At 44.4% G+C, this 22449-nt stretch overlaps 1 protein-coding gene and 1 long non-coding RNA gene across 3 annotated transcripts; one reads left to right on the plus strand and one right to left on the minus strand.

The window, feature by feature from the left end:
• On the plus strand, nucleotides 1-21732 carry ASB4 (ankyrin repeat and SOCS box containing 4). 2 transcript variants are annotated; one of them, XM_080974965.1, is made up of 7 exons: nucleotides 1-159; nucleotides 5490-5743; nucleotides 9140-9322; nucleotides 13101-13400; nucleotides 18026-18516; nucleotides 20156-20269; nucleotides 21107-21732. In XM_080974965.1, exons 3-7 carry the CDS (start codon nucleotides 9145-9147, stop codon nucleotides 21293-21295), a joined length of 1272 nt encoding a protein of 423 aa, XP_080831091.1. In that variant the 5' UTR covers nucleotides 1-159; nucleotides 5490-5743; nucleotides 9140-9144; the 3' UTR covers nucleotides 21296-21732. The 2 variants fall into 2 exon arrangements, with proteins under 2 accessions (XP_080831091.1, XP_080831090.1); XM_080974964.1 differs by having other exon boundaries at nucleotides 20-159; nucleotides 20153-20269.
• Nucleotides 9168-12129, minus strand: LOC308459556. Its single transcript, XR_013978138.1, has 3 exons — nucleotides 11880-12129; nucleotides 9950-9986; nucleotides 9168-9311 (listed from the first exon to the last, which is right to left on the minus strand). It is a non-coding gene; the product is annotated as an uncharacterized lncRNA (long non-coding RNA).
• Nucleotides 21733-22449: the final 717 nt, after the last annotated feature.

A 22449-nucleotide genomic window follows, 5' to 3' on the forward strand; every position in this document is an offset into this window, starting at 1 on the left:
AGGCGGAGGGCACGCGGCGCGTGGAAGCGAATGCTGGGCGAGCGGAGAGAGCGAGACTGTACCATGGAAGAAGCGCCGCGCAGCCTTGTCGCCAGGAGGGGAGGAGGGCAAGAGTTCGGCGGGGACGTGCTGCTTTCCCGCCCTTTCTGTGAGGCCGAGGTGGGTCTAAAGGCCTCCAGGTTTCGCTGGACTTCAGCTCCCTTCAGCCCCACCCAGCCTGGCTGCTGGTCAGAGAGGGTGGACCACAGGCTCCCCATCCCTCATTTATGTATTTTTGTTCCACTGTTCCAAACTTAACATCATAAAAAGACTGCCTTATACAGTGGTACCTCAGGTTAAGAACTTAATTCGTTCTGGAGGCCCGTTCTTAACCTGAGGTACCACTTTAGCTAATGGAGCCTCCCGCTGCCGCCACCACACGATTTCTGTTCTCATCCTGAAGCATAGTTCTTAACCTGGGGTACTATTTCTGGGTTAGCAGAGTCTGTAACCTGAAGTGTCTGTAACCTGAAGCATATGTAACCCGAGGTACCGCTGTACTGAGTCAGACCATTGGTCCATATTAAGGTAAAAGGTAAAAAATCCCTGAAGTCCAGTCAAAGGTGACTATGGGGTGTGGCGCTCATCTCGCTTTTAGGCTGATGGAGCCGGCTTTTGTCCACAGACAGCTTTCCAGGTCATGTGGCCAGCATGACTAAACCGCTACTGGCACAGCAGAACACCATGATGGAAGACAGAGCGCACGGAAACGCCGTTTACCTTCCCGCCAGAGCGGTACCTATTTATCTACTCATGCTGGTAGGCTTTCAAACTGCTAGGTTGGCAGAAGCTGGGACAGAGCAACGGGAGCTCACTCCATCACGGGGATTCGAACCACTGACCTTCCGATCAGCAAGCCCAAGAGGCTCAGTGGTTTAGACCACAGCGCCACCCGTGCCCCTGGTCCACATTAAGCTCAGTAGCATCTGCACAGATTCCAGGGTCTTAGGCAAAGAGTATCGCCCAGTGCTACCTGGAGCCATCTGTATGCTCCATCACTGAGCTACGGACCTTAAACTCCGCACGCCATGGACCACTTGGTAAAATTGCCAAGGACCACATCATTGGTTGTAGCAATTGCAGTGCATGGCATTAGATGTCATATAGTTTTTGCATTTCAGACTACAGTGCAATGCAATATAATGTGCTTCTCCACCCCATTCAAGTCTCTTCCTCCCACTTGTCGTGTGTGCTCCATCCTGGAGTGGCCACATGCTCTTGCTTTTCACAGAGATGCGATGTGGGAACCATGCTGGCACATGGTGGCTTGCAGCATCTCCTGCCACACTTACCCTTGCAATAACCTTGAAACAGGCAAACTTTTGCAACTGAGCCATGATTTAAACCCAGCTCTTCTGTAGTTAAACTATAAAACTCGCTCCCACAAGAGGCAGCGATGGCCGCCAACTTGCATGGCTTTAAAAGAGATTGGACAAATTAATGATGGATAAAGCTTTTGGTGACCACTAGCCGCGTTGGCCATGCTCTGCCAGTAATGTTTCTGAAGGCCAGTTGCTGGAAACTCCTGGAGGGGAGAGTGCTCTTGTGCTTAGGCTCGCAGGTTTCCCGCAGATATCCGCGTGGCCAGCATGAAGACAGGATTTTGGACTCAAAATCTTTGCCGGCGCCGGCGGCCTCCCCTTTCCCTGCACGCCCATCAGCTGCGCCCTGTCAACCATATGGCTGGCGGGCGTGTAACTTGCCTCCCAAGCCTCCACCTTCCCAAGCCTCCATCGGAGGAGAGCGATCCCCATAGAGGCTTAGTATGGAAGCTGCACTCCGCCAACTACCGTATTTTTCACCCCATAGGACGCACCGCCCCATAGGACGCACCTAGTTTTTTTTGGGGGGGGGGAATAAAGTTAAAAATTTTTTATTTCCCCCCGAGACACGGGGGCTAGCGCGGGGGAAGCCTGAGCTTCCCCCGACCCCAGCCCCCAGAACAGGCTGCCGCCCCAAGGCTTGCGTGCCCGGTGGGACCTCCTGCTGGGCGCGCAAGGCTTGCGGACATCTGCCTGAAGCAGGGGGGCGGGCTCTGCAGCTCGCCCCCTGCTTCGGGCTGCAGGCTGCCGCCCCAAGCCTCGCGCGCCCGGTGGGACCTCCCGCCGGGCGCGCGAGGCTTGCGGACATCTGCCCGAACCAGGGGGCGGGCTCCACAGCTCGCCCCCTGCTTTGGGCTGCAGGCTGCCGCCCCAAGCCTCGCGCGCCTGGCAGGACCTCCCGCCGGGCACGCGAGGCTTGCGGATAGCTTCCTGAAGCCTGGAGAGCGAGAGGGGTCAGTGCGCACCGATGCCTCTCGCTCTCCAGGCTTCAGCGAAAGCCTGCATTCGCCCCATACACATTCGCACACACATTTCCCCTTCATTTTTGGAGGGGAAAAAGTGCGTCCTATAGGGCAAAAAATACGGTATATGGCTGGCGGCCGTGCAGCTTCCTTCCCAAGCCTCCGCAGGAGGAGAGTGATCCCGGCAGAGGCTTGGGAAAAGGTTGACAACTCTGGAAAACGGGGTGGAGTGGGACGGCAGAGGGATCTTTGCACCACAGTGCTGGATATGTTTAAGACAGCCCTGGTTCTTCCTGTTCTAAATCCCACACTCTTACTCATTTCACTTTACTGGCTATTTCCTCAGGCTGCAATTGGCAGATTGTAGTGATATAGGAGCACAGTGTTTTGCAATATAAATTCTCAGGAGTGCAAAGTTCATAAACTTTAGCGTCACCAATTTGCTGCATACATGGTTCCTCCAAAGAATCTTGGGAACTGGAGTTTACCCTTTCACAGAGCTACTATTCCCAGCACTCTTAGCAAACTACAATTCCCAGGTGTCTCTGATAATCTTCACAAGCGGGTTAAAAACAAACATCCTCTGTGTGGGTTTTACACTCTCCAAAAATCATAGCACATAAGGACAGCTGCCATTTCCACACCTCCCTAAAGAGACTTTCCCTCGGTCTGTCCCTTGATTTTCCCAAGCTTGCCAGACATATCTCAGAGGGCTCTGCCAAGGTCTAGATCACATTCCTATAAGCATTCACATTCCAATGACCCTGGTCCTCCTCCCCCATCCTTCTTAGGCAAGCCTGTCTCGGCGAGACGCCATTTGAAACTGCGTCATAAAACTTTCCTCCGTTCTCCTCTGTTCTCCGATGTTTACCAATCCTCTCTTTGATCGATAATTCACTCCACACAGTTCTTGAATTCCTGCTTGTGATTAATAAATTGCAATGATTCTTCTTTTGGGGTGGAGGGTTATTAATACTCACATAAGGCAAAGAAAAAGAAATGTTTTTTCCTCCACCCCCCTTTCCATTTCGCACCAAACATACCAGTCTTTTAATGGTGATTCATCACTTGATTTATTTGTCCCGCCCATCGCTCCGCTCCCAGAGATCCATTAATCAGCAGTCTTAACTCCCAATCTTCGCTTGTATGTGCTTTAGCTTCTTTCCAATTATATATTTCCAATTATATGTTTCGAGCTAAAGCAACCAGTGCGCTGATTGGAGACAGCGTCCGGGAAGAGCCGACTTCACACAAGGGCTTGTGCCAAGTGTCCGCACCCCCTTCTTTCGAATCCGGGGGTGAATTATGGACACCGCTGGTAAGGCAGTCCCCCCCATCCCCTTGGGGGGGGGCAGGAAGACTGCATACTTCCCATAGCAGCCTCTTAATTACCTCGTGTGGGTCGGAGAGATGTTATTGTCGGCCATCTTCCAATGCGCCCCCTAGTGGCCCCCGGTCTGCTTCTGTTTCCTTAACAGGATTTTGATTTGACAAAATCAGGAGATGGAGCTTTCTATGCAGTTAGTCTTACCACACACAAGTCAGAGGTTCTTACCCCATCCAGCAAGAGGCATTTGTACAGTTCAGGGATGCATTCCAGCCAGACCAGATTTGCATCTCCTAAGCAAGACTAATGCTCTGCATTAGTAGATAGGAGATCAGACTTTTTTATGTTGTGGAGTTAAACAAATATTAAAATACACCTGTTGTTTCTACTGCAATCTGGAAAATCTGGTGGTTTTGTTTGGGGTGTTTTTTTGTGCTGGGTTGTATTTTAATGCCTGTTTGAAATCTTTCTTTTCATTTAAACTGCAAGAATGATATTCACACCCCTTGTATATCACCTCGGATCAGTGATCACATTGTTGTCATTTCAGGTGGCTCTAAGGTTTGGATGTGTGCCACCATGACCTTACCATGGCATTGTTGAGACATTTAGCCCCACCCCTATGCTTTCTCCTGAGACCCCATCTCTACACAAACAGCACTGCCCAGACTTAGTCGCGAATTTCATTGGTATAGAATGCCATGATTTTCTATTTATATCGCATGGCACTTCATTCTCTCCTCTGCCTTTTGATTTTTAAACCCAGCCACCCTGCCAAACAAGGAAGGTGCCAGGATCGTGCTGTAAATTTCAGTGACAAATCTACAAGCCGTGTGACCATTTCTCTGGCTGTTCAGTCATGCTATGAACAGGCTATCTAGCAAAATGCTGGGCTAATAAATGCCTGGGTTTTGATGGTGCATATATAGTCTACAGAAATGGCTTTTGGTGCCACAGCTAAAGCAAGCATCCCATTCTACCAAGCTCAGACTGTATTGTATGAATCAGACTGTACTTTGCATTTTATTACCATTTGACTCCACTGTTGACATTCCCTGCACACACACCTTTTTGGGTCAGAGGGAGAAGACTGGGAAGAGGAGGGGTCGGAAGCTGAAGAGGTACTTAGTGAGCTGCCAGAGTCCGGGGCAGAGAGAAGTGCAGAAGCCGAAGCTGGCGAGTGGGAGGAGTGGCCAAGAGACACAAAAGAGTCTGGTGAAGAGTCACTGGTGTCTCTTCTGTTGTGTGAAAAGCTCTCCTCCCCCCATCTCCCAGAACCAGAAGAGGGCTGAAACAGGCAGAGCAGTGACAGACTTCATGGAAGCATAGCCTCCAACTGCTTGAAAACAGCCCTGTGGAGAGGAAGGGACTTAGACGGTTGTGGGAAGGCAGGGACTTTCAGTCTTGGCAACTGATTCATGGGGTAAGACCTACCAGGGATGAGCTGCTGTGCTCATTTGGTCTGACACTAAGACAAGCTTATAAAGAGTTTACTTCTACTTTCAACAGTGTGATTTACTGCCAGCTCACTCTGGCATCTAATCCACCAAACCTACAATAACTTGTTTAGTCTTTAAGGAGCCCCTAGACATGGTTATCTTTTGCCAGATACATAAAAGATGTGTATTTTACAGAACCTTTTTCTTATCAATTTTTAGTCAAATCACTATTTCTCCCCAGCCCTCTTATATTTAGGATTGTGGTGCACACTGTGTTCTTTACATTGTTGTTGGTTTATTTTTAACAGGACACAAAATCCTGACTGTAAGGAGTTGTTCCAAACCTGTCAATGTCACCAACAGTTCAGGTAACCTTTCTTTATTCTTCTATTCAACCTAGAGATCAACTATTGGGTGGAAAGATGCTCAGTGACTATGAACAAAGGGAGGAAAACCTCTTCACAATGCAAAGCCAAGAGGGCAATGAGAAAATTACATCTGTATTTCCACAGAAGACCCTGAAAATGCAGTGACTCATCACTATGGCAACTGAGCCTAAAACATTTTCCCCCCTGGAAAGCTGCTTGAAGTATATGAGTATGTGAAGGAACATCATCTTTATGGTGGCTTTTTGATATTCAAAGGGAAACTCAGGTAAGAATCAGAAGATGAGCCAGAGAAATGCAATTTCTTCAGGTAGCTGTGATTGGTCTTTGGAGGTTTTGTTATTTACAGTCCTTCACCTTACCTTGCTTGGATTTCTTTTTTTAACATGCTATATATCCATCATTTACAAGAGAGCAAACACAACCTCTGACTGCAATTCTAGTTTAACTACATGTTAAAATTCCTCTTACTGAGTTTAAGATTTGCTCTTCTGCTGGATCTGAGCGCAGATAATCCTCTCATACAATATTGACTAAGAAATGTTTGTCCACATTTAAATTGCTATTTTTTTAGCATGTGGTATTAAAAAAAATATCACCAGTGGGTGGCGTTTGGCTAAGTCTGACTTAAAATGAAGCTAGGCCACTTTTCCCCCTCAATTCGGATTGAAGCTGGGGTGGGGAACTCATAAAAATAAGGACTTTTTATTTTTCTTTAAAAAATGCAAACTGATGTGGAAATGTGGAGAATTGAATTTAAGATTGGAAAAAAGCAAGAAGCTCAGAAAAATTGAAATTGACAGATTCAGATTCCTGCATTGCAGGAGATTTGACTAGATGACTGAAATATACTCAGAGTCGAGTGTGAATTTCATGCTCTTTATTCAGCTCATAGTAGCAATGAATGAAACTTTCCCCAAAACGTCTAGCTGTATGTACATTATTTACACAATGGGCCCCACGTGATTGGCTAATTCTGGGCTGCTCCTGTAGGCCAATCAGGTTGTGGATTCACCTCCTCCAGAAGCCTGATGGGCTGCTCCTGCAGGCCAATTAGGTCGCTGATTCACTTCCACTTGAAGCTGGATTGGGTGGCTTCTGCGGACCAATCAGACTGCTGAATTCTAGATCCTATTGTTCTAGGATTCAGCTCAGTACATAACAATGACCTTCACGGTCCCTTCCAACTCTCCGATTCTATGATTACCATTTCCGCTGTACCAACTCTGTACCAAACTGTGCTTCAAAAATTGAATTGCTGTAAACTCTGCATCACACACCCATACACCCACACACCCCATTTCTACGTAACTTCAGAGGGATCGAAAGCTACTGGCTTGATTTTTCAAAAATGCCGCATGGATGGGCCCAAGCAGTAGCATTAACAAGCCTAGAGGCGGCATTTTTTCATCTCCGCCAAGCTAAGCAGTTGGCCCCTTATCTCTCTCGCCCTGACCTAGCCACTGTGATCCACGCGACGGTCACCTCCAGACTGGATTATTGTAACTCGCTCTACGTGGGGCTGCCCTTGAGACTGACCCAGAAACTCCAGCGGGTGCAGAATGCCGCGGCAAGACTCCTTATGGGGTCTTCGCTGCGAGATCACATTCATCCGGTACTATACCAGCTGCACTGGCTCCCGGTGGAGTACAGGATCAGGTTTAAGGTGCTGGTTTTAACCTTTAAAGCCCTATACGGCCTAGGACCCTCGTACCTACGGGACCGCCTCTCCTGGTATGCCCCACAGAGGAACCTACGGTCTGCAAATAAAAACATCCTGAAGGTCCCAGGCCTCAGAGAGGTTAGGCTGGCCTCAACTAGAGCCAGGGCTTTCTCAGCTGCGGCTCCAATCTGGTGGAACGCTCTGTCACAAGAGACTAGGGCCCTGCGGGACCTGACATCTTTCCGCAGGGCCTGCAAGACAGAGTTGTTCCGCCAGGCCTTTGGTCAGGGCCCAGCCTGACTCCCACCTCCGGCAACCTGCACAGAACTTTGCTTAACGGTTGCCATTAATTTGATTTTAATTAATTTTTATAATGAAATGTTTTAGAATGTTGGATTATTTGATTGTTTGATTATTTGTTTGTTGTTAGCCGCCCTGAGCCTGGCTTTGGCTGGGGAGGGCGGGATATAAATAAAATTTATTATTATTATTATTATTAGAGCAGTTGCTAGAAACTGCATAGCTTGGCACTTGGAGGGGGCTCCGTGAGGGTTAATAATAGTTTAGAGAACATTATTCCCATTGCTTTATTCTCATTGGGTGCCAGCCTGGTCAGGACAGAGTAAGTGGCTCTACATCCATGACTTTAGCCTCTTGCTCACATTTTCATATGCAGTGAAGGTGCCTTCCTGTTCATAACGTTCTGTGACCAGAATGCCACAGGGCTAGGGATTTTGCAGATGGGGCACCTGCACTGCAATCTTATACACACTTACCTGAGAGTAAGCACCACTTAATGGGATTTACTTCTGAGTAGACACACCTAGGATTGTGTTGCTGGTCCTCCAAATCATGATTTAGATAGGCAGCAGTAGACGATGTCCCATTTTAAAGAGGAATTTATGTGTTTGTGTACATATGGGTTTTTTAAAAACAAGTTGATACAATATGTAAGTTTTTGCTCACAGTGTATCATAACTCTTTTCTGTACGTCCCACATGTAAATATCTCTCTGTGTGTGGATAGATAAGTAGATAAATAGTACTACTTTGCTATTTATATACAACTTTGCATATACAGTGGTACCTTGGTTCTCAAACTTAATCCGTTCCAGAAGTCCGTTCCAAAACCAAAGTGTTCCGAAACCAAGGCGCGCTTTCCCATAGAAAGCAAAATGGATTGATCTGTTCCAGACATTTAAAAACAACCCCTAAAACAGCAATTTAACATGAATTTTACTATCTAACAAGATCCATAAAATGAAAGCAATAAACAAAGTACTGCAGTCATACAATCAGTCTGTAGCTGAATGGGGTTCCACACAGTCACAAAAACAAAAAGAGCTGCAAAAACACAAACACAAAATAAATAGCAAAAACAGACAGACCTCAGCGTAACACTCACAACGGAGCACCTTTGGCTTCCAAAAAAAGTTTGCAGACTGGAACACTTACTTCCAGGTTTACAGTGTTTGGGTTCCAAGTTGTTTGTGAACCAAGGTACCACTGTATTACCTTGGTTAACCTTACCCCAACCCTGCAAAGCAGGCTAATATTGCAGGCTAAAAAAACTGAGGCTCCAGTGCGGAGGAGTTGAGTGTCAATAATCCTCAGTGGCAAAGCAAGACTTGTCAGGTTTCTAAGAATGAACATGCCTACTGCTTTTGTTGAGAAATGGTGCCAGCTTTAAGAACCTTCTTACATATTTGCAAAGGATAAAGTTTTGATGAATGAGCCAATAGTATGGACTAATCCTTTGAGCAGATTTCTCTATACCAGCATCATAGATCTGCCTGAGTTCCCCTTGACAGAATTCAGCATGTAGTGAGCAGTTGATATTTCCTTTATATAAATAGAACAGGCAGGTCAGCATTACTTGGTGTTTAAAATTATCTTGGCTTTGCTACACCCTAGAGAAATTAGAACACCCTTTTATGCAGACTTATAAACATACGCATTTGGCCATTGAAAACAAACGGGAATATAATAACCCCCCACGCAGAAAACATGACAGAAGCAATGACACGGGCTGAAATTGCTAAGCGACTGAAGAAAGATTTTTTGAAGGCTTTGCAGTCAAACGACTACAGAACTCTGGAGGAGTTTTTGATTCAGAAGCAGATAGATGTGGACACAGTGTTTGAAGTGGAAGATGAGAACCTGGTTCTGGCCTCCTACAAACAAGGTAAAAAGAAGAAGTGTTGACACCAGAGTTTAAAGCTTGTGCAATTAAGGAAACAAATTGGCTATTTGTAGTCTAAGAGTGTTTGTACTTTGAAGGTATTGCTGCATTATCTAACCTTCTGGATCAGAGCTCACTTAACCGGTAAGTTTGGTATAGAGTTCCCTTTTCAGGTTCAGGACTGCAGGCCAGTGCAGAGGAGGAAGACAGAAGAAACAGCGGGGGGGCAGAAATGTTACAAGGCAGGCCCCAAGTTATCGAGTGTACCAATGTATTTGCAGCAGGTGGCGCTGTGGTCTAAACCACAGAGCCTAGGGCTTGCCGATTGGAAGGTTGGTGGTTTGAATCCCCACAACGGGGTGAGCTCCCGTTGCTCGGTCCCAGCTCCTGCCAACCTAGCAGTACGAAAGCACGTCACGCAAATGTCAGCGCCCTCGGCCAGTAAAGTGAGATGAGCGCCGCAACCCCAGAGTCGTTCACGACTGGACTTAACTGTCAGGAGTCCTTTACCTTTACCTTTTTCCACCCAGAGGTTAGAGCTGAGTAAGTCCAGTGCTTTTTTTCTGGCAGTACTCAATGGTACGCAGTACCAGCACCTCCCTCCCACCCCCAATCTTGTGATTTACTTACTGTAGCAACTTCATGATGTGTACTGGCACTTTTTTTCCTAGAAAAAAGAACTGAGTAAGGACCGTGTTTTCAACGTAGGCAGCATCCAGATATTTAACCCTTGAATGTAAATCACTGTTTTAACTGCCCACATATCTTTGCAATATATCTGAAATCAGAATTTAGATTAAATGCATTAGCTACATGCGAACCATCCAAGAGGCTATTTCCTTGCCCATCCCTTGTTTCTCTGCCCCTTGCATTAGTGGCTTGCTTTGGTTTGACAGGGCCCAAATCATCAGCAGATACACGTCAGGTGACATTTAGGATAGCTTAGTCACAGAGTAAATTCTGGCAGGAATAGAAGGTGACGCTTGCAGGTTGGTGCACCCTGTGTAGCAGTCAGCACAAAGAGAAGAGGCTGCACCCACATTCAGAGACCTTGAAAGTATCTGTACACCGTATCTGTATCGAATTTGCTCAGCCTCCTGCCCCAGCTTGACCCTCCAAGCCACTTTTCAAGCTCCCAAGCTTTCTAAGCTTTTAAGTATAGCAAAACAAACTTACTGCATTTTTTTGCCAACAAAAAAGGGAAAAGAAGCAAAAGCAGTCCTATCTACTAGTGAGAGAAAAAACAGGTTTCCAACAAGAACTGAACACTTGATAACAATCATTTTATTTATCATGTGGTAATCTGATTCGGCTATTGTTTGATTATCTGAGCATGTGAAACCTTTCTTCAGTTGTGTAGCTGAAAGTGAAACCTGACAATTACATAGTAGTTAAAGGGGAAAGTATGCAAGAAAGCAGTAGAATAATATCAGTCTTTAAAAATGTAACTTGGAGGCTGCAGTCTTAACCATATCTACCAAGAAGTGAGTCCTTTTAAATTCAGTGGTGTTTCCTCTCAGGTTAGTGGGGTTCAGATAGCAGCCTAACGCCCTCCACTTGAAGACCATAGGTAGCTTTTGAGGAAACATGGATAGGAATTCACTGCAAGTTGGACGTGATGGAAGCTGGAGTCCACCCAAAAGCCGCAGGTTACCCTTCCCAGATGTAAGACAACTGAAAACAAATCTTGATCTGCCTATACAAGTTTTGAATCTTTGTTCTGCGTAAAATGTGTGTCTGTGAGGAGGGATTCAAAGAGTCCCTTGCATGAGCAATAAACACTTTTGCTAACAGATGGGGTGTCCATTTTCTCTCTCCAGCCCCCAGTTCCATATCCTTCCCATTCCAGAGGGTTATTCGGCCCCCAGCTTTTCATGGGGTACAAAGGACTGCAGCTGGGAGGGAAGCCTCCCTGTGCTAGTGGAAATCAATTCAAAGTTCTCTGGACTGGTTGCTATGGACAAAGGGGAATGCCACACTGTGGGGTCATCAGGACAGGACCTTGAGGCAGAAGCCTGCGGTTCCATTCATCAAACTGAGCAAGAGCCCTGCTCCCCAAATGTAGCAGGCCCGGATTACCACATTTTGAAGTGAAGTAATGCCCCATGCCACCCAAAGCAGGTGTGGCAAACTTGCAGCCCAGCAGATGTTGCTGAAGACAACCTGTGTTGTTATACCTGCATCATCCCTGGCCGTTGGCCATGATCGCTAGGACGGATGGGAATTCTGCTTCAGCATTGAGAGGCCCAAAGGTTCATTTGAAAACATTTGCAGGATTGATTTAAAATATTTTGTTAGCTTATGATTTGATACCTATTTATAAATATTAGAAGTAAGTCTTTTAAGTATGGAGATAAGGTAAACAGGGTGGTTGAGAAATGCGAAGATAAAAGTGATTACATATGGAAGTCAGGGAGGGGATACGGGAGGAAGTCAAAGCTCAATTTGAGCAAAGATATATGTGATGAAGAAATGTTATTTGGTTGTTATAAAGGAAAAAAGAAAATTTAATAAACATTATATGAAAAAAAAGAGAGAGAGGCCCAAAGGTTCCCCACACCTGACTTAAAGGGAGGGCACAAGGCCATTTAGTTTGTCTCTAAAGTTTCCCGACACTGCCAGACATTTTCAAATGAACTGGAGCGGAAAGCAGCCATGATGTCATTCCACTCCTTCAATGTAAGGTGTGACAGTTGCAGTGTGGAATTCAGTTACATGGAAGTGTGAACCACACTGCCCCAGTCTGGATATGATTGGAAGAAGGAGGAAGTTCTGGAATTTGAAGATTAGCTTATTGGCAGGAGAGAATGATGTTGAACCTATGGTGCGTATTAACATTCTGGGATGAAGCCATGTAGCTCTACTGGGATGAGGACCAAGAGATTCAGTGGAGGAAGGGCAAGGGGAGAATAGGTATTTTCTCAGGGCTGTTTGTGTAGTTTAACACTTTCTAGTCTGCAGTTCCTTCAGACAGGTGGATTGTGGACCCTTCAAAGCAGAGACTTCTACCCTCCTTTCTCAACATATAAATATGCAAAAAAAATCCAGAAATAAGGAATGGTAAAAATTCTTAAATGAATAAAGAACCTCAACATTCATTAAGTTCAGAAACCTCATTGGGGCAATGCTGCCATGAAGCAGGGTGAAGTGGCCTAACCTGCCCTGGGCTGAGTGGGGTGATAGATGAAGGCAGGAATTTGATACAGCAAGACTTCTTAAATCAGGGAATGGGGCACCTGTGGCCTTCCAGATATCACCCCAAGCAACAGGGCCACTGGTGAGTGATGATGGGAGTGGTAGTCCAGTGACATCATTCCTGGGCCTAGTAAGAGGTGACGAGGAGACACAATTTGGATTTTGCTTCAGGTAGCAAAGTGTCTTGGGCTGGCAATGCATTTTGGTCAAGCAATCTTTTGCACGCTGGAGTCCCAATGTGTGAATGAATCACATCGCTATATCTGGAATGTTTTACTCCATCTGAAAGAAGAAATCTGACAAAAGTGCCCAATTATTTATGAATGTTTAGTTAAAATGAATGAGGAGTTCTGTATTTGCAGAAGATACGTGTGTGCAGCTGAGCATGCATGTTTCCTAGGGTCCCAGTCTCCACTACTTTATGTGCCATTTCAACCCCCCCATTCAAGTCATGCCATGGCAGTTTTAAACCTACCTACCAGAGCCCAATATTTCTATTAACTGTTTACTGATTACTGATTGGGAATGATGCTTTTGAAAGGGTCATCATGTACTTACCTACTTGTGCATTTTTTTTTTAAACCAGGATATTGGCTGCCTAGCTATAAACTGCAACATTCGTGGGCCACTGGGCTACACTTATCTGTTTTGTACGGCCACCTGGAGAGCCTGAGGGTCCTGCTGAAGCACAAAGCGACAATCAACTGCCGGCCCAATGGCAAAGCAGCAATCCACATAGCATGCGAAGTGGGCAACCTGGATTGCATCAAGATACTTTGCAGCCACGGAGCGAAAACCAACTGCTATTCGCTGAGCGGTCTGGCGCCACTGCATTTCTGTACGACAAAGCTGTCCATCCCTTGCGCACAGCAGTTAATCTGGAGAGGTAAGTCCAGTTGCAGGCCATCAGCGCTGTAGCCCTTTGGAGTGCAGAGGAGAGAATGACATGGGTTAGCCTTCCACATGGTGGTGGTGGGGAAGTCATTGCCACTAGAAAGCTAGCATGCCAGGGATGAATTTTGCTTTCTTTCTCCCTGTTAAGTTAGCTGTCAAATATAGGAGATTTCTACAGAGCAGCCAATTCAAATAAAGCTGGGAGCCCTGCACGGGCAGCCACAAATGGTATATTTCTTTGACATGGTTTTATGCACATTTTAATCTTTACTAAAATATAGTGACACTTTGTCTTCAAATATCTAAAGACATACAGAAGAGAGGTAAGGCTTGAGCCCCTTTTGCATTATCCTTATAAAATACTATCATGCCACTTTTAACAGTCATGGCATCCCTCCCCCCCCCCAAAAAAAAATATCCTGGGAACTTTCACTTGTTAAGGGGGCTGAGAATTGTTAGGAGTCCCTTGTTCCCTAAGATGCGCATTATTACATTTAGTAAAAGGCTATATTAACAGTGTCATGTTTATCCCACATGATGCCAATAACGTTGACAGCAGGACTAAGATTGCTGCCATGAGGAATTGTGGGAAAGTCCAAGGGGCTCCTTAAAAATGCGTTGTGAGCTGAAGTGCTACATTCTGAGTGTGACCTACTTTCAGTACGGAATGTAGAGCCAGTACACATCCTAAAACAATATGGAACTACCTTGAGAGGAGAGATAACAACAGCACTGGACTCTTCAGCTGCAAATGAAATGGAAGGGAACGTTTAAGTAAACCTTTACATTAGTGTCACTGGATTTTATTTTATTTTTATTTTATATTTTATTTTATTTTATTTTATTTTATTATTTTATTTTATTTTATTTTATTTTATTTTATTTTATTTTATTTTATTTTATTTTATTTTATTTTATTTTATTTTATTTTTATTTATTTTATCTTAGTCAATGAATCATATAATTTTAATTGCTTGATCAATCTAAACTTGCAGTTTCACCAGTTCTGGTCTCCCTTCACTTCTTTGTTGTCGCCTTGTTGCGTTTTTAAGCATTGTTGCAAATGAAACTTCCAACAGCAAATGGAGAAAAACAATAGTTCTGAGACAAGAAACATACTTTTATTTGTTCTTGAACTACTGGGATTTGCAACAAATTGTTGCAGTGTGGCTTGATTTTATTCAGCCGCTCCATTCCATCTCCCCGCAAAAGTCAGTCCATATTGCGTGGACAGGTGGAGTCCCCAGATCCCGAGCGGTCCCCCCCGTCATGTGGAATAATGACTCAAGACAACGTGCTATGGGATTAAATTGGCCACAACTTTATTAAATTTCCAATGTGGGTAGACCTTGGCTCAGGCATTGGGCGTTCTCCCTCCCCAGTCCCCAGCCAGGGACCTAGGGAGCATCAGGGTTATCCAGTGTGTGTGGGGGGGATGGGCCGGCTCTGGAGAACATATGTTCAAGCAGAGATAGCCGCCTCCGTTACGCCGCCGCCGCAGGGGAGAGCAATGACGACCTTTCGGCGTACGGTCAAAGCCTCCCTTCAGAAACCCCTTTAACGGGGAACCCTGATATCGCCGCCGCAAAGAGGAAGATGGACTAAAGGATTCCGCCCAAGGCCTGATACCTCCAAAGTTGTGATGTTTTGCTACGGGAAAGGCGAAACCTGCCAATGCAGGGGAATTCCTTTCCGGCCCTTTAACAGCGACCTTAACGTAGCAGCGCCTGCATACCTGTGAAGAAAAGTTAACCTGCAAAACCTGTGAAGAAAAGTTAACCTGCAAAATAAGACATTAACTGAGGGTGGGTAGGGTGGGAGAAGCTCTGGAGCCAAGTGAGGATTCCCAGGTAAGATCCTCCCTCTATTGTGTGGGCAGGTAATCCCTCCCCTACCTGGCCTGGTCTCCTTGGCAACGCTTCCCCCAGGTGGGATTGGACAACTGACTGAGGTAGGCGGAGACCTCCAGGTATCCCACCTGAGGGAAGGCAAAGCCAAGCCTATGCTGATGGGGCCGCTCCAGATCCAGGGGCTGCGCGCGTCCACGCAAAGGGCGCCCCCCCGTTTTAAGCGGGGTGCGGTCATTCCATTGTCACTGAGCAAGCTCAGTCTTCATTGGGCTATTTTGGTGTGTCTCCTCCCACTTATGGATCCTTCCTTCTTCTGCATGGGTGCTACGTAAGCAACAACATGCCCCATCTGAACTTCGGGGGGGGGGGGGCGCGACACCTTTTAAGATGATTTAAAGTTTTTTAAATGGATTAAAACCAGCTGTGCTTTAAATGCACAAATGGTGAAAAGTTGTTGTTTAGATTTTTAAAAAGCATGCGGAAACTTCTGCATGAAATCAGTAGGCGGCATATTTAAAAGACAGAGAAACACTTCATATCAGGGAGGGTCAATTTCTGTATTCTTGAGAGTTGTCCTGTTTTCCAAGTAGAGCAGTGGTTGTAGGACCAGGAAGTATGTGCTAGTGATGATGATGATGATGATGATAACATCTATACCACCCTTTATTTGAGAATCACAGGGCAGTTTACAACATAAAACAGCAAAATTATACTATTACTGCTACTGCTAGTAGTAGGGATACTGCTAGTAGTAGGGATAGTTAGATTTAGATAGCTGCTCACCAGTAAATATTCCCATGGTAGCAAACCATTGTTAAAGCACAGTTAATAATGACAAAAATCAAAAATAAAAGTTCACAAGCTGGGGATAGCTGAGTTGGTAGAGTATGAGACTCACAGGGCCGTGGGTTCAAGCCCCATGTTGGGCAAACGATTCCTGCATCGCAGGGGGTTGGACTAGATGACCCTCATGGTCCCTCCCAACTCTACAATTCCATGACTTTATGATTCTAAGACACTCACACACCTTCCACTGCACCAGAGACAACATAAAAAACTCACTGACACATGGGGTGCATATACTGATTGTCCACTAGATGGGGATGTTGTTTCAAGTGAAATATATATATGTGGAGACTTAAACAAGCCTCAGAAGGTTGCTTTGAGTTTGACAAGATTTCTAGAAAATAACACGCAGTCCATGATTGTGCATGTGGCGTCTAGCTGTGTATATTCAGCAAAAGATGTGCAGGTGTGATTGCAGCACATGAAAACTTACATTTGGGCCAGGCTACTTGATATTTACAGGTGCGTTTACATGTAAAAGACTTGAGCAGGATGACCACGTGTCATTTATTGGAAGGTCCAAGTCAGGTTTAAAGATAATGAACCCCAAAAAGGGGGAGTAGGAGGGGCCCTGAAGTTGCCCATCAACAGGTAGCAGCATCTGGACAACAGTCAGAGAAAAAAAATTCAGTCTTTCCCACCATGGTGAGATGCATTTCTGTCTAAATTACAGTAATCAGTCCTAAATTTGCATCTATATGTATACATTAACATTGGCCTAGGGTAAAGTATATGTATTAACATATAATGCTTAGCATATGTGGATTTTTTTTTTTTAATCCCAATTGGCATCTGTACTGGATTTGAAACTGGTGTTTTTAAAAAGATAATTGTTTTTAACCGGGTTCTGGTTTTTTACACATGCAACTGCTTTACATACATTTTTATTGCATCATAAAATTACCTCAAGTTGTATCACTGAAGGAGATTGCATAAAATGTCCATATTATTTATTGATTTAATTTATCAAAAATGTATCCTCTTTTTTTCTTGGAGAGTGGACAGGCAAGCAGGTAGATGCATTCCCTCTTTGGGAGTGATACGTTATATGGCCCCCTTCTAGACCAGAATCACAAATTTAGAAATATTTTTTGTTATAAGAGTGCTTAAGGTTGTGCCAAACCCATCTTTCCAACTTCCTCAGTTAGTGATGGTGGGGGTGGGAAGGCATTCAAACACGCAATCTTCCTCATTTGTTCTGAGACAGACAATCCTAAAAACACAACATAAAGGGGGAGGGAATATTTCTAATTGTGTCTTTATGTAGGAAGTTGATTTATCCATTTTAATAAACTAAAAAGGTTCCCGCAATTAATTAGGCTGCATAGTTAAACAAATAATAATAATCCATGCACGTACTCATAGAAAAACTGTAGATTGCAAGCCCCATCATAAAAGAGGTATATTTTAAATCTTTTCTGTCGGAAAGCAAGGAATGCCGTGCCCAAGATTATCCCTGCTTGCAACACATGGCTGCATCATCTAAAATCAGGGGAAGTTTGTTTCTCGCATTTCAACAAATGCAAATACATGCAAATGAAACTAGCTGATTAATTAATTGATTAAAACTCGTGCAATTAATTAACATTTCTGTAGTCAGGTGGCAGTCGTGGGGGGGGGGGGGACATTTGCCCCAGTAAAAATTGCTGTTATTTATTTCATACAGCTCAGCACGTATATACCATATTTTTCCATGTATAAGACTATGTTTCCCCCCTAAAAAATAATGTCCAAAATTTGGGGGCGTCTTATACACAAGGGCCATCTCCCCCCCATTTTCTTAAATGGAGTCCCCAAAAATACAGGTCGTCTTATACATGGGGGCGTCTTATAGATCGAAAAATATGGTATGTGTCTTTAACATGGAAAAAGAAATAGAAAACCCCTTTCCAATGTTCTCTCTCTCTTTTCCTTCAAACAGGCGCAGACGTGAATATAAGGACTAACAACCAAGAGGAGGAAACTCCCCTCCACACTGTTGCTCGTTATGGTATCCCTGAAATGGTGGGCTTTTATGTAGAACAAGGAGCTGCGGTTGATTGTCGAAATGCCCACAGAGAAACACCTCTGGCCTGTGCGGTCTATTGGGCCCTCAATGGCAAGGAACAGACATACAGCACAGATCACCACCTGATCTGTAGGATGCTGATCGACTATAAAGCCGACGTCAATTCACGAGACGAGGATTTCCGAACGCCTCTCCACAAGGCTGCTTGGAACTGTGACCGCGTTCTGTTGGACATGCTACTCGAGGCAGGAGCTGAGGCCAACTTCATGGATGACAACGGATGTGGCCCTTTGCAATACGTCCTGAAAGTGACAGGTGTGCGGCCGAGTGCCCAGCCAGAATTCTGCTTCCAGCTGCTTCTCAATTATGGAGCTGCCAGGATATATCCTCCACAATTCCATAAGGTGAAAGCTTGTGTCTACGTATTACATACATATGCATCTGTTTAGATCAGAGATAAGAAACTGCGTGAATGGAAGTTTGTGGTCTTCCACCTTTCAGATAGATGGTAAACATGTCCTAATTCAGTTTGGGGGATTGGCTGGTTTCTCAACACCAGGCCTTGCAGGTGCCCTTAATGTTTTGCAAAAATGCTCTTGCATGTCTTTTGCGAGGCTTTTCGCCATCTGGGTCTTGTAAAACCCAGATCACAGGTCAATGCTTTTCCTTTCTAAATTTGATTACAGACTTTCTTTCTTTCTTTCTTTCTTTCTTTCTTTCTTTCTTTCTTTCTTATTAATCTCCATGCTAGAAAAAAGCAGAAGGAATTGCTTTTATATATTTTTACCTTGAACGCAGGCACGGGGAAGCTGTGACAGATGGGGGTTAACATGAGAATTAAAAAAAAAAATCATTCTACATGAAATGCATGCAGATAATTCTAACATGATGAGATGAGCGCCTCTAAAACCTCTGTTTAATACGAATAGAGTCAGGATGTCAAAGTTCCAATCACTGCATATACTTTAATGGCAGAAATAGTATGCCCCGGGTCACTTCTTCCAGCGCTGTCCTCCTAAACTACTCTGGAAAAGATGTCTTGAGGACTGTAGGCAGCAGTTATTTTCTTATGGAAAGTAATTATTCCTCGCACGTGGTGAAAAATTCTTTGGTGCTTCATGTTTTTCAACTGCTAGCTTGCTTTGCCACCCTGGATCTGGCTTCAAGTTAATAACCATCCATTCATCTGCAAAAGCATAGAATTGTAGTGTTGGAAGGGACCCAGAGGGTCAATTGGTCCAACCCGCTGCAATGCAGGAATCTCAGCATACAGCAGTAGAACAGAACCTCAAGCCTGGAAGCCAAATGCGAATCACTTATCTGGTCTATGTCACTCTTGCCAGAACATGCCCCCTTCCTTCGCTGGTTCCCTTAAGCTTAGAATCGTTCCCCACCCCTGCCATAGAACTCTTCTTCACAACCATGAAGACTAGAAGTTGCTTTAAAAAGCAAAAAAAGAAAGCTGAATTTCCTTAAGGTGCTGAATTTTCACACCAGGTACTGTAGTTACATGGCAATCTGTGGGTGGATGGAATTGGCACAGACTTAGAATAACACCTACTGTATGTCTCTAGGTGTATTAATCTGTTACAGCAAAACTAGGCAGAAGCAAACTATGATTATTTCAAGCTATTGAGTATAGCTGGGACTGATTCTTATAGGAATTGCCAATTAACAGGGTGGTATTCAGTGCTAATCCTACTCAGAGTGGACTCATTGAAGACAGCAGACATGACTAAGGATTGCAGTCAACAAAGCCCTGCACAGAATATACCTATGGAAATCAATGAACCTGCATTAGTAATAATTATTAACTCCAACAGGTCAATAACATTGAATGCCACCCCAGCTTGGGTTCATTAATTTAGCAAGTCTATTCTGAGTAGGACTTAGTTGACTGTTCTTACTTCTCTGTACTGGAGAAGAGAAGGAAAGTGATATTGCTCAGTGAAGAAGAGCAAAAGCTTTAAAGAAGAAGAAGAAAAAAACCAGTTTGAGGAGATCAGCAAAATCCAAATAGGTGGTTTCTGTTTCTCTTAGCAGGTTTTGCAGGCCTGTTGCTCTTATCCCAGAGCAGTTGAGGTTATTGTGAATACATATGAACACATCAAGTCCACAGCAAAATGGAGAGCAGCTATACCTGATGATGTCTTTGAGGTAAACACTTAATGATTTCTTGAGTTGCTGATTAAAAAAAACACACAGTTAATGTCTGTGTACTTTAATCTGGTTTTATGTGAAAGTGAACGTTTAGTAGGAAATGAAAGTTGGAGAACTCTGGTTAGTCAGGGATCACCAGCAACATCTGAAGGACACCCTCTTGGCTGCCTCTGGTTTAAACTATAGTTATTGAACAAGCCTGGATCATAATATACAGTTGATCCTATTCAGTTTCATGTCCAAAAAAGGCTATTTCATTGAGTGACAGCTTCATAACATTGCTCTGACTTGGCCAGCTCTGTCCTGCTCAGTTAGGAGACATCAAATTGCATGGGAGGAATGTGATATCCAGAGCAATTTTCAATTGTTCTTTTAGCCGAAGTTACGCGGGGGTCGGGGTGCATAGAAAGATACAGTCTCACTTATTAGGTTATTAGGCTGCTATTCAGATAGGTCAGAGCTGGCCCTACCATTGGAGATAGTGAGGCACCTGCCTTAAGGTAGCAGATGCTGGAGAATGGCGGCAATGTGGATGTGTTGGAGACCAGAAATATTTGTGCCTGCTGCCCTTAAGTGTGGTGGAGGGTTCTGCCGTGTCTCCAGTGCTGAAATAAAACTGAACTGCCAGTCCAAATGGAATGGGGAGGTGGGTGTGGGTGTCTTGACTCAGGCGGCAAAATGTCTTGTGCAAGCCCTAAACAGAATAATGGCAAGAGACTGCATTGAGCACAGAGAAGGTAATGACACATCTTCTCCATATTTTTCCTGGAAAGAGATTTTCCATAGAGAGAAAGGTATTGACCACATTATTTATGCATTATTTTGCTTTTGCAGATGTATAACGAATTCTACGAATCTCTGTTTGAGGTGTGTGATAACACACCAAGATCGCTCAAGCATCTAGCCAGATGTGCTATTCGAAGAATATTGTTCGATCGATGCCACAAAGGAATCCCTTTACTTTTCATTCCAGCGACACTGAAGAATTATTTGCTCTTAGAACCAGAAGGAATATTGTACTGAGTTTGTCCAGCAGCCCAATTCTGTAAAACTGGGGTTCACTTGCATGGTAGAAGTTATAATCCAAGGGTTCCTTGATATCACCCAGAACAAAAGGTCATGGTCAATTTGTATACAAAGACTTATTTTACATCTGTGGATTACACTAAGTTCTTGAATTTGCTGCAGCCTGAACACAAGCCTATTTCATAATCCATTTCACTCCCAGCTTGTGTCAAAAAGAATATACATGGAACTCTGGAAAAGAATTAGGTCAGCTTTTCCATCTGCTTTCAAAACTAAATAATGACTGAGCTATGCATATCAGTGCTTTGAAAAGACTAGCTTTCAGTGACCCATACAAAACAAATATCATAAAGACTTAGGCGCTAAATTAAAAGACCATGTTTTTATTTGAACCTTTAGAATGCGATATACTAATAAACAACCACATTCTCTGAGTGGATCCTGGTGTAGCCCCAAACAGCATCATTCATGTCAGGGATGATGGGAGATGTAGTCCAGCAAGAGCTGGGGACTCAAGTTTGAGAAACACTTGCCTTAGGAGATGGATGCTTGCATGTTTATAAATGTGCACCAGCACTTTCTGGAAGAGATTATGTAATCCAATGACCATTCTAGCCGGAGGTTGGCATGTGTTTAACCGAAAGGCTGCTTCACATGTTACAGATTGGTGAAGTCATTTTGTCTGCAACAAGCAGGGGGAAAACTACTTTAAAAAAGAAAAAAGCAAGGGTGTTTATGTTAAACAGCCATATTGATGAGAGAGAAAACAAGGCCTGCCACAGTTCCCCCATGGCGTGTACATGCAATAAAGAGGGCCAGTCTTCCTATCATGGGGCTCCCCGCAAAAAGACAACTGGTAAGTAGCGTGCAATGTCTTCAATTAGTCCATAATGGCTAAACCTGCTCTAAAACAAGGAGATTAAAGGAAAGGAGCCTGTCAGGGAGATGGGTCTCCTGCTGGGAACAGGACAAAGGTGGGGAGGAGTCATATTTAAAATCTGAATGTATAATTCTATACTTTGATATTGACAGACTGCATTTTGGAAACAGGAGAACAAAAAGGCGATTTGGATCTGTCACTGTAGCTGACACTTCCATGCTGTGAAGGAAGAAAAAAAACTTGTCACTGCTGTCCCTAAATGCCCTCCCAC

Source organism: Podarcis pityusensis (assembly GCF_964106645.2).
Source record: "Podarcis pityusensis genome assembly, chromosome: 12".
NCBI classification, from domain to species: Eukaryota; Metazoa; Chordata; class Lepidosauria; order Squamata; family Lacertidae; genus Podarcis; species Podarcis pityusensis.

Bases quoted from the DNA above. Each gene is read 5' to 3' on its own strand.
- ASB4 (XM_080974964.1), top strand. From the start codon at position 9,145: ATGACAGAAGCAATGACACGGGCTGAAATTGCTAAGCGACTGAAGAAA. The intron at 13,401-18,025 runs GTAAGTCCAGTT...TCCTTCAAACAG, and splicing joins ACAGCAGTTAATCTGGAGAG to GCGCAGACGTGAATATAAGG. The intron at 18,517-20,152 runs GTGAAAGCTTGT...TGTTTCTCTTAG, and splicing joins ATCCTCCACAATTCCATAAG to CAGGTTTTGCAGGCCTGTTG.